General features: G+C 24.5%; 3 protein-coding genes across 3 annotated transcripts; 1 reads left to right on the forward strand and 2 right to left on the reverse strand.

The window, feature by feature from the left end:
• Positions 1–80: 80 nt before the first annotated feature.
• Positions 81–3,020, reverse strand: LOC105362641 (CXXC-type zinc finger protein 1). The gene is given in 7 exon segments (XM_011500122.1): positions 81–338; positions 340–620; positions 1,181–1,757; positions 1,990–2,228; positions 2,317–2,407; positions 2,485–2,606; positions 2,792–3,020. Coding segments are annotated over 7 exon segments (1,563 nt in total). The 5' UTR covers positions 2,819–3,020; the 3' UTR covers positions 81–112.
• Positions 3,021–6,622: 3,602 nt separating this feature from the next.
• Positions 6,623–10,411, forward strand: LOC105362642 (Cuticular protein 57A). The gene is made up of 4 exons (XM_011500124.1): positions 6,623–6,781; positions 7,811–8,012; positions 9,180–9,394; positions 9,966–10,411. Exons 1-4 carry the CDS (start codon positions 6,767–6,769, stop codon positions 10,128–10,130), a joined length of 597 nt encoding a protein of 198 aa, XP_011498426.1. The 5' UTR covers positions 6,623–6,766; the 3' UTR covers positions 10,131–10,411.
• A 298-nt stretch (positions 10,412–10,709) lies between these two features.
• Positions 10,710–12,492, reverse strand: Snap29 (Synaptosomal-associated protein 29kDa). The gene is made up of 2 exons (XM_011500125.1): positions 12,166–12,492; positions 10,710–11,500 (listed from the first exon to the last, which is right to left on the reverse strand). Exons 1-2 carry the CDS (start codon positions 12,442–12,444, stop codon positions 10,934–10,936), a joined length of 846 nt encoding a protein of 281 aa, XP_011498427.1. The 5' UTR covers positions 12,445–12,492; the 3' UTR covers positions 10,710–10,933.
• Positions 12,493–12,836: the final 344 nt, after the last annotated feature.

A 12,836-nucleotide genomic window follows, 5' to 3' on the forward strand; every position in this document is an offset into this window, starting at 1 on the left:
CTATTGTAAACTAAATCCAGTTATTTAATAAACTTATTTATACTAGTAACATATTCATTTGTTTATTAAACCTTTTTTTTTTATCCATTTACAAATAAGCTCATGTAAATTGTCATTGATCATTGTTTGATTCAATTTGTAAATGCATTCCATATCTTCTTTGCATTTCTTCTTCCATTGCTTTCATCTGTTCTCTATTTTGTTCTTGCGTAATTTGCTCCATTATTTCATGATTATATGTAGAATGAAGCAGTAAAGCAAGTACACCAGCTCTGGATGCCATGTTCGATCGAATTTGTCTTTCTTGTTCAACAAGCTCGTCAATTTTTAACCATTGCCATATCAATTTCAGCTCTTCGTAACTTTTCCCATACATAATGCCTTACACAATTCTTTTTGGGAGCTCTGCAAAATTCTCCAGTTGCGTCAAAAACATTTGTGACTAAAGGGCAACCACAAACTTCCGTGTCACTTATTTTTGGATCTTTGCAGTGCTCGGGACATAGTACTCGCAGCCTTTTACAATAAGTGTGATTTATTGGATTATAAAAATCACAGAACATAACTTGTCCTTCAATTCGAGTTTTAAAAATAGATCCAAAGGATGCTTGGGATTCATACTTTAACAAAAAATATGACGATTAACTATAAGTATATTATTTTTTCTATTTCTAATCATTAATTGCTTTGCCTCTATTTATATATTTAAAATTTGAGTCTATAAATATTTTTGATCATAATTTATTTTACCTAAAAAGTATTAACTTTCATAATTGGAAATTGGACTCTTTTTTTTCAGATGAAGCATTTTGTGTTACTAAATTTTTAAATAATACAATAGAGTTTGCATATTATAATGTATTTATTAATCATAAGCAAATCTATAATTTCAAGTTTATTTTTATTAAATATAAAGTTTTATTTAATATGCACATAATAATTTGTGTTACCAATCAAGTCTCTCAAAAATATCTCCAAACTTCAAAATCACTTATCACTTATAAAATAGCCATATTTAATTTACAGTATTAATTTAAATTTTCATTCAATGAAATGATTGGTCAATTGAAAAATTACTAAATATTCTATAGACATTCTACATACTTTATTTGGGTGACATTTTGTAGCTTCTCATACATAAAATTTTCAGTTCTTATGTTTGAGTTATAACTGTACTTACCTTATTAAAACATTTTTCCATGTGCTTAATAGACGTTCTTGAATTGATTTCATGACCACAGGTTATACAGTACATACTCATTTCCGTGTCATCGTTATCATCAATTTCAGTTTTGGGATCTATAATTGCATGTCTCGCACGTTCCACAATTTTATCTAGCTCTGCATGCCTTTTATCCAATTCTTGGAGAATTCTCCTTACTTCATGTTGCTGTTTTCTAACGTTTTCTAAGGCCAACCTATTATTTTGTTCAGCTATACAAGGCGTAAAAGACCACTCTTGAAGCCTTTGTGGAAGTACCTGAAAAATTCTATTTGTGGCTAATTTTATGCCACAATCTTCGGAGCAATATTTGCTACCGGGTCGAGATTGCTTTGTACATGATGGGCCGTAGCAATGCCTGGGTGGTTCAAGACAATCTATTCTTTCGTTGCTTGAATCTCGTCTTCTTTTTCTATTCAGTTTTGTGTTACGATTAATACTTTTAGATGGTTTCAACGGATCTCCAAGAACTCTACAAGTTCTTTGATCACAACGAAGTTTTAAACGAATTGATGGACCAAATTTTTTCAGATGTCTATAATTTATATAATGGGTTAAATAACATATTTTTAATTTTAAACATCAATCAAAATAATTAAATGATTTTATCTAATTGCAAAAAAATGGAGAAATCAAACGAAATTATTTAAATAAGTTTACAAATATGAAAGTACAATTTAATTCAATGATTTACATTTACTTGCATTCTAATTTCATCTAATTTATATAATTGTTGCGCTTGAAAAAATGTGTAAAGAATATTTTACCTGCAGGCATCGCATTTCCCACAATTTTCATTTCGTAAACAGCCAGAGCATTCTCCGCATCGCTTTGATGATTTCTTAGTAACTGTCGGATCCCAAGGTGCATCATATTCATATCTTAAAACTCGTTCTTTTTCTTTATTCTTTTTATGTTTACGATCATCTTGATCTGGTTTTTCCACACGTTCTGTCTTTTTTGGCTTATATCTAGTTATTAAAGTAGGATCTTCTTCCCTACATCTCTATAAAAGTACATTAAATTTGAAGCATATTAATGAAAAAGTTCAAATTCCTTTATAAATTTTAAAACTTAATACAGAAGTAACTTACAACACAAAAGAATTGTTTAATGTATTTGGCCTCTTTTTCCGTGATATTTATACAGTCTCCGTGATACCATTCTTCACAAGCATCGCATCCACTAAAAAATTATACAAGAAAGAATATTATAGAAAGAAAAATAAAAATTACTTAAATTTTTATACAAAAATTACTAACATCATAAATCGAGAACTATCCGAGCTTCTGCAAATACAATATGCTTGTCCATCTTGCTTTAAAAGAGTTGCTATTTTACTTTTCCTCTCTGGTAGCATAAATTGCTTTGCAATTTCTTCTTTCTAAAGTTATAATATGAATTACATGATAAATAATTAATATAAAAAATAATAAATAATATACTTTAATATAATAATTTCATACAACAATATTTTTAGACATAAAGAAATATAGTGAATTAACATCACCAAATGTTTGTTAATAATTTAGAATTTATATAAGGATTAATATCAAATTAATTCATTACCGACAAGCCATGACGTTTATCACCCATTTCATTTGGTAAGTAATTTTTATTACGTTTTTTATTTACTGTTTCACTTCAATATAAAGAGTTTTTATTTTTGTGTTTATTATTCCTTAACAATTGCTACTTCTGCTACATCTTCTTTGCAATTTCAGAACTGAAATTATTCAAATTATTTGAAATAAATATTCAAGCATGTAGTCGATTTTAAGCAACAATTAGAAAGACGCACATTTAATAATTAATTAAGCAGAAAACTTTAATCATTACATCTTTTGTTTTGATAATGTATAAAAATAATTTTTGCTCGAAAATTAGGTTATATAGACAGTAAAATTATATCCGCATATATATATATATATATATATATATATATATATACACATGTATATATAAAAACATTCACATATGTTATGCTGTTGTACAATAATTATATTTCATGATTTATTACTTAAATTTCAATAAAAATGAATTAACAATTGTCTATATGCAAAAAGTCAAATGAATCGACAAATTTTGCGCATGCGTATTATTTTAAAAATTTTGTATTTGTACATTTTTAGTTTCTGTAAAATTTTCTATCAATGGCATCTTTTTGAACACAATATTATCTTTAATCGCTAAATGTAATAAATTATTTAATCTTGTCAAATGTTACACGTACTATGATCAATATTTAAATTAATAATAAAATATGTTCTATAATTCCTTATAATTTTGAAAATTATATTGAACTCTACGAAAATATGTAATGATCATTAATAAACATTTTTATATCGTGATATCTTTTGTATTATTTAAGAAATATCGAGTAGTCGAATATTATGTAGAAATGCTGAAAGCAAATTAAGCTTATGTAAATTGTATTATGAAGATCTGATCTTTTTAGGGTGAAATATTATAATTAATTTAACATTAAATAAAATGAATATAATTTATCAAATGAGGTTCAAGAATTTGATAATAATAGTCATCATAACATTATTTTCTGTAACAACATATAATTGTATCTATACGGCACGTGAGCTTAATACTTTTTTTTATGAAAATCACGCAATTCTAGTTAGACATAATTTGTACGTTAAATTATTAATAATTCTAATAGAATTATTAATTTTTTAAAAATATTTTAGAACAATTATACAACTAATGAACCTAATAGCAAAATTTGAATATAAAAATATTGATTACCGTTTATACCATTTACTTTAAGTTGTAAATCATTAATGCTAATGAATGAAAAATTACGAATTATAAAGTTGTCAAAAAAAAAAAAAAAAAAAAAAAAAAAAAAAAAAAAAATAAAAATTGAATAGTCGAGAAAATCAAGATTTATTTTAATTGAATAATGAAATGGTATTAAAAATATAAATAATTATTAATTCGCACTATATAAAGCTTTAAATATATCAATAAAAATTGTAAAATAATTAATGCAAATAAAACGGACGATTTCGTAGTAAGAAAAAATCACTTTTACAGTACGATATTAGATTAGCCATTAAAGATTAATTCTTAAAGACTTAATATTTTCAGTAAATAGTAAATATTTAAAATAATGCCAAGTTAACTTTTTCATTGCTGATAGGGATGACCTCGATGTTTTAATTTACTTTCTAATCGAGACTCCGTTTAAATTGTCCTCTGTTAAATACCAGCTGTTATTGATACCTAGTAATAAAGATTAATATACTTAAATTATTTAATATATATTGAGAACTTATAAAATCTAATGTATTTCAATAAATTGTTGCTAATTAATAGTTAAATTAATAGTACTTGAATTTTAACGATTGATGATTAGGATAATTATAATAGACTGCGCACATTTCAAATTCAATCGATTGTTTATACGATATCCATCTTTATATGTAAGGCATTATATTTATTATTGATTTATCAATGTGAAATTATATGATTAATTTAATTATTAGTTATCTACTTTTCCAAAAATCTATGAGTATTATTTAATACATTTGGAAATGAGAAATTTTAAAAGAATTTGCAGGCAAATTGTCCATAACATTTTACGAAATTATGAGAAATAAGCATAATTATTTGTTATTCCGTACTATTCATCAGAATTAAAAACATCATAATGTTTTCAATTAAATATCATTTAAAAATATTACTCCTCTATACAAGACTCTAAAAATATATTGTATTACACATTCATTACAGCTCATTTACCGCGTGCGGCAATATTGATTATTTATTTACATTAATTCTAAAAAAATATTATCATATTTTTAAGGCAATAAATGTAATATTAAATATCATTGATAGAAAATAATTTACATCTCAAAGAATTATTGATTTGATGCGTTATAATCGGGAACTAATAATTATGAATCATAAAATTTTAAGTACAAAAATAAAATATCGAATAGATAGAGCAATGATCAAATAGTAAACAATTTATTCATGGTCCTTGAAAATCAAATTAAATATTCAGAAAAACCTGTTTACTGTAGTGATTATATTATTAATGAATACTCTTTCCACAATCAATAACATCGGTAAAGTACAGATATATTGTTTTCATTATTTCCTTATATCTTATACTTATATCTTAAAACTAATATGACAACTCACACAACACATTAAAAAAGTTAATAGTTTCATTACTCAAGAAATAAAAAAATTTTTGTAAAATAATTTTACATGCTTCCGATGAATGTCATACTTTTTCGGGGAATAATTAGAAAAAAGCGTAGATCGATTATTAGAAATACAGAATGTTAAAACGAAAAAGAATCTGCAATAATTAAAAGTTAAATAATTACCAAAATTTATAGTATTCTATTGTATTGTTTAAATATTCAGCGATAGTTTCGGTGAAGTAATAATAATCACATTTCAAATTCAATATTAATAAGTAAGGCCAAATTATCAATATTACATTTTTAAAAATAATCGATGATTTTCCTATATTACGATTAATGATAAAATTTCTATTATATATTATAAATTAAGGATGTATTAATAATTATGTTTATATGTTGTTATTAAACTAATACCGTAAAATGATAAATTATAAAAATATTAATGTCTATAAAGTAGCTATTATGAAAGCTAAATAATACATTATTACAAATGATTATAAAATTTAATTATAAAATAATGCGATTAATTTCAATTTTTTAATTAGTTTTTAAGTAAATAGATATTTACATAGTATTTGGTATTATTTTTTTTTATTTATTTTTTTTGTTTTTTGTTATCATCAATTTAGCGGACCTTATAGACTGTATAAAACATAGTTAAAGTTATGATTAAGTAAATAAATAAGAGAAATAAAATGTTATTTTTATTATTTAATCGAACCATATCAGCTATTGACATTCTATTACAATATTAATTGTTTATTTGAGCTTATACTATAAGATTCTGGATAATGCTAATCGTTCAAGTTAAATAAATTACTATTTTTTCTAAATTAATTTTTTAATACTTTTTAATAAATATATAAATATGTATGAGGATTAAATAATAAATATTAAATTAATTGCACGCCCCTGTGACACTAAATATTTATTAATTATACATTAATAAGGAATTTGGATTTAAATTTATTAATTATTTATTTAATTACTATAATTTTGTTTTGTCATAATTATAATATAATTCTTATATCTATTTATTGTATTACATATGATTCTACATTAGAAAATATATTCTTCATATAATTTATACATTAATTAACGAAACACAAATATGCTCTTAATTTTTTTTTATCTCGTTAAGTATAATTAAATTTTTTATGAAATCCCCCTCCTCTCTCGATCTATTAGAACAGTTTTTCACATAGTGTATTTCGTTAAAGTTCCTTCCATCACTTTCACTGCTTGGAAGCCAGAAGAATATCTTCGAGCATTTCGTTTTAGTAGCACATCGGAGAACGAGGTATCACACAACAAGACGAACATTCCTTTTTCCTTTTTAATTACCAAGTCGTGGATCGTGAATGCCAGAATGAAATCTTTAATAGTAAGTGTATTGTTATAGAACGTTTTGATCAATGATAAATGAATTATCTTATTGAATTATTAATTTATGGTATTTGATTATATTGTTTAATGTGTGTTGTGTGCGTGTGTGTGTTCAAAAAGGACGATATAAATAACGTATGGAAAGTGAAAGCATAGGATGCGGTGACCGTTTCAATTAAATTTGTCGCTACACGTAGCTTGCAAATGAGAATATTTTCAATTATTCAATTCTTTTATGCCAATAATAATATATTATTTACGAATGACTGTAGTGGAATATAATCTTATATATTCTTATAATTCATTCCATTGATATTTTATGAAGACAATATTCAAACCAAATATACAAGTTCATATGCATATATATATATATATATATATATATTAATTTGAATGTGTTAGAACGTTTAATACATTGTTATACTAATTTAAAATAATACACGTAATAATTAATGGTCCCAGAAAATTTATAATTTATAAATGATTTTTATAATTAATAAAATATATTAACTATAAATTTTTAATGATTTACTCACGATGTGATAATTTTTTCTATAGCACTGATATATCAAATGAGAGTACAAAATATTGAACAGTGAGTCAACATTGAATTCTAAAGGACAAACGTAACTTTTAAATTTTCTCAAGATGTAGTAATACTAGATATTAAATTACGAATACGATATGTAAAAGACATTTTTTACAGAAACTTATTACTTAAGACAAAATCCAAACTTATTAAGCGGTTGAATATTTATTATTATTCATAACGTGATTATTTTTTAAAATAAAAATTTTGTAAGTTGTAAAAAAATGTAAATTTGCTAAAGTAAACGAAAGAAGTTTAGTTTGTAATTGCAAAATATCGTTCATATTATCTTCATCTTCAATACTAATGCATCGAGCTCAATATTATTATTCTCGTGTGATTTAATAAATTCCAATTTATAAACTGTAAAAATCTTTTAATTTCCGAATTCTCTCTTAAAAAAATATCATTGATAACCGAATACGCTTATTTATTTAGGCTTTTATCAGCTTGGCCAGTCTCTGCCGAGGGGATGTGTCCCAAATTCTGCAGTTACCGAGACTCGTTGATGATGAAGTAACCACAACCACAACAGAGGGACCACCGAATCCCTACAGTTTCAAATATAGTGCTGGACGTTTTCCTGGACATGTCGACAGGATTCATAGTGAAACTGGCGATGGAGCTGGTCGTGTTCAGGGTGAGCTTTGCACAGAGAGAGAGAGAGAGAGAGAGAGAGAGAGAGAGAGAGTTCAAATCCGTTTGTTCTCAATAAACGGATGGTATAGGTGACGATGTACAGTCTACTCATATGAGAAGTGAGTTAGAAAAATAATTTTATCATTGCAGTTGTATTTTAAGTGGATATATTTTATTAAATACCAATCGTGATTTTCTAGAGATCTAGAGTTATATTCTTTAAAGTATTTGCTTTTTACAAATATTATTATGAGATTGTATTATGAGATTATATTTTATTTCTGATAAATACCATCCTGAAAAGGATTTTATTTTCTAAGAATTATATTATTAATTGCTTTTGATATTGGTCGTTAATGCAGAATTGCAACAACTAAAAAAATATGAATTAAATCTTAAAGATTAAGCAAGATATTTATTCGCGTAGGAGTATTTGAAAATTACTTAATCATCTTAATTAGGAAAAAATAAAAATTTAATTAATTAGTACAATACATTGTAAATATTTAAAATATTGCATATTGTAAAAAATGTATTTAAGTCAAAATTAACATTAAAAATTGTCTTTTGAATCGATATTTTGAGGTATAATATGTTTTATATTATTTTTTTTCCGTCAATAAATTTATTTCCCGTAAGTACATATGACCTCGTTATATATTTAAACAAAAAGTAAAGTCAAAGAGCATTTAAACAATGTATCAATGCATTGTCAGAAATTTTCATTCTATTATTAGTCACATTTTCATTCAATGAATTCTACTTTAAATATTAATTAATTTCATTTTTATAATAAAATTGATTATTAAATGATGCTTTCCTCGCTTTTATGATATATGGAGAATGGATAAATTTAAATCGAATTATTAATGCAATCGCGGGTAAAATCAACAATAAATTCTGTTTAAGTTTATTACTTGGTAATAAATAAAAGAATTGAATAAATTTTATTTCCTCATTGGTTTTATAGAAATTAAAATAACAGATAGTGTATTAATATTATTATAGAAATAATCTTTATATAATATTTATGATAAATTTTGAGTTTTTAATTTCTATATAATATTTCACATTATGACGGACTTGTAATTGTAATTGTACCTTTAGCGTATTATTATATACAAATATCAATGCCTGTATCAATATATTAATATATACTTTTTTACAGGATATTATTCATTTATTGATCCAAAATTCAAAGTCCGAACTGTTCAATATATAGCGAATGAAAATGGCGTTAAACAATCACTGATAAATTTTGATGATATCCTTGAGCAGCCAAAAGATTCTGAAGCTGTTCAGCGCGAAAAAGAAAAGCATCGTATACTTTATGAAAAAATTGCAGCTACGAATGCCCAGGGTACACCAGCTCAACTACCTAAGGTATAACATCGAAAAATAATTTTTCCTTACTTTACTAATTAAGAAGAAATATGAATTCTTTATGCATTAATAAATTGAATAAGAATCTATGATTGTAACTTTTTTTACGTACGATTATAATATTACACTGAATAAAACTGAATTCATAAAATATATTTCGATTATTATGTATCTGTATAAAAAATTAATGTTTTTGAAATCATATTTTAGTGTTCAATTTAAATTTTTTGATAGTTAAAAAAATTGTTTTTCTTTAATTTCATAAAACGATAATAAAAATATATGCTATATATATATATATATATATATATATATATATATATATATATATATATATATATATATATATATATATATATATATATATATATATATATATATATATATATATTTATTTTTTGCCAATTTATAATAATAATAATAACAATATAAGATATAGAATGCAGATTGTAAATAATATAAAAAATTAAAAATTTCTCTCAATTTATATTTTGATTTGCCTGATATTTGGTTTTGTATGTATAAAATTATTTAGAAGACGCTTATTTGATTAAATTATTTTTATATTTAGGACTCCCTAAGTGTCGCTAGAGCAAAAAATCGTCATTTAAATTTGTTCCACAAAATTGCATCTGAACATGCAGCAATAGCAGCAGAGCGCGAAGCCCAACGTTTGGCGTTTGAAGCAACTTCCGTAGCGAATGAAGTTAACGAATCAGGAAGTTATTTTAATTAACGTATGCAATTATAGAATTGTGTTTATACATTGAATATTTTAATTAAAAAACAAAAAACAAAAAAAAAAACAAACAAACAAACAAACAACCAATGGATGCAAATTTAATGGAATGCTAGAGTGAGCATCGCATTGAAAGTCAATTGGCAAAATTTTAATGATAAAACCAGTATAAATGCCTTGATTATTTTATTTTTAGGTATAACATGTTTTTCTTCATTATATCAACTACATAGGCACGCGCGCGCACGCACGCACAACAATGCACTACTCAATAGATGATGTTGAATTGTTGAACAATTGAAATTTTCGTTTTTGACAGCAGCTTTTTATTAAGTTTCCATATGACATTTTTAAACTATGTATTTTATAAATAATTATAACTTTTATACAAATTTTCTTAAAATTATTAAATTATTATAAATTTTAAACAATATTGTTATCTTTTTTATATGTACAAATTAGTTTATGTTTTATTAAATTTTATTACTTTCATATATATATTTTATTGTAAATGAATAAGTACAAACATTTATCACTTATTCCAAATTATTTTTACTTACAATAAAATAATTAAATCTACGCAAAATAGCAAATTATTATAAAAATAATTTTCATTATTTCCTTAAGATATATTCAAATTATTAAAGCTGCATCTAGTTAGAAATTTCACTGAACTAGTCTTTTCAAAATTCCTCCTTTGCAAGTGATTGAGGTTGCTTCATATGTATAGTTTCACTTACATAAACAATAATAAGGTAGATAATAATTCAAAACAATAATATGAAATTTTCAAAAAATCATTACTTTTTTAATAAATGTCTGATATCCTTATTTTGTCTTTGTAACGTGATATCAGCCTTTTCAGCTTTGTCTGTAATACTATCAATTAAATCATTTTGCGTATCGATTTCTTCTGATAGGCCAATGGCCAAACCTTTTAATCGTGCAATCGAACCACTCATTTCATCCAAATTTTTTTCTAATACGGCTGCGATATTTTTAGCAGGTGCAATATCATATTTTTGTTCTTCTTCGGATAATCCACGAATACGAAATGATGGATGTTCTGAGTTTCTTCTAATATTTTCAGCAGAAGTATTGAGTTTATCAACTAGACTATTATTAGATGTAGGAGATATAGGAGATATAGGAGATATAGGAGATACAGGAGACTCTGGAGTCTTTACTCCAGTAGCACTTGATCCAGGTATTAAATCCATAGATTTACTACCGCTAAAATAATTTTTCAATCCGCCAAAGACACTTTTTATTCCTTGAATATGTTTTTGACTAAAACGTAAAGTACTATTTATATCATCAAGACGCTTATCCGTTCGTTCCAATTGCTCTCGTTGTCTGATTAATTCCTGTACGAAAATAAATAGCTTAATATGATAATTTCTTTTATTTTTAATTAAAAAACAGAGCATTCAAAGTATATCATATTTGCAATAAAGTATATTTAAATTAGAAACAGAAATAAAAATGAATTTTTATTATTTATAACACACGAACAAATGAATTAATTACATACACATTTACATATATAAAACATAAACTCATTATTTATTCATATGAATTAAGTTACATCGTTCGATTTTTCTATAAATTAATGATAGCACTTACATTTTTAAACAAAAATTTTATTTTACCTCCACATTATTTTAAGATAATGATAGGCAAAATTTATATTAAATCAATTGTTAAATGTGGCTTTGAAATTTTAAATAAGTTACAGTATTAATATTTATAATAAATAGATAATCAAGCGAGCGTTTGCTTATTTTATATACCTACTAATATAATTCAATTAATAATAGATCTCTAAAAATATTTTATTTTTAATACTACAAGTGACACATATAAATAATACCTATTTTCTCGATATTATTGTTTTGAAACTACGATGACATATTCAATAAAAAATCTTTCAACTTGACATCGAATTATACATTACGATACACTGCACTATAGGATTTTGTTTACTCAAGTAATTAAAGTAATAAAAAAAATATAATTAATGATAAAATACCTCAGCAGTGGCAGTGCCAACTTCTTCTGTATCTCTCAATAATGATATAGAGCGTTCAGATGATTTAATCGTTCTAGTTTCTATTACTTTTTGTCGTTCAACAAGTTCCTGATGCTTTCGTTCAAGTTCATTATCTTCATTCTTGTAACGATTGATTCCATTGTTATAGGCAGTTGGATATCTTGGAGGTGCGCTTCTTAAAAAAGTCTCATCATCGATATCATCTTCTAATGAAAAAAATGGATTTTTTGGATCACTTCGGTAGTTATGAGCAGCCATCGCTTCAAAATGCAGTCTTATTTATTATTCTATAAATGAAATAAAATTTTTGTGAAAATTAATTAAAGGCCCTCGTCATAGAAAAATTAATTAACAAATAAAATGCTAGAAATTAAAATTCATGTATTTGTATTTATCAATTTGATTGATTATAATACAACTAATTTTATATTATAACTAATTGAATATATTATACATTTTCGGAATTTATTATTCATCTTTATTATTCATCACACTGTTTTTCATATGGCATAAAGTAAATCCATATTAGTCAAACGGTATATTACTAACCTCTAACAATTTAACAGCTTCGCAGCGATACTAAACTTTTCACCCTTATTAATATAAAATTTACAAATCTAGTAACAAAATTAATAAAATTGTTTCAAGTA

The sequence above is a fragment of the Ceratosolen solmsi genome, unplaced genomic scaffold (genome assembly GCF_000503995.2).
Source record: "Ceratosolen solmsi marchali unplaced genomic scaffold, CerSol_1.0 scaffold41, whole genome shotgun sequence".
NCBI lineage: Eukaryota > Metazoa > Arthropoda > Insecta > Hymenoptera > Agaonidae > Ceratosolen > Ceratosolen solmsi.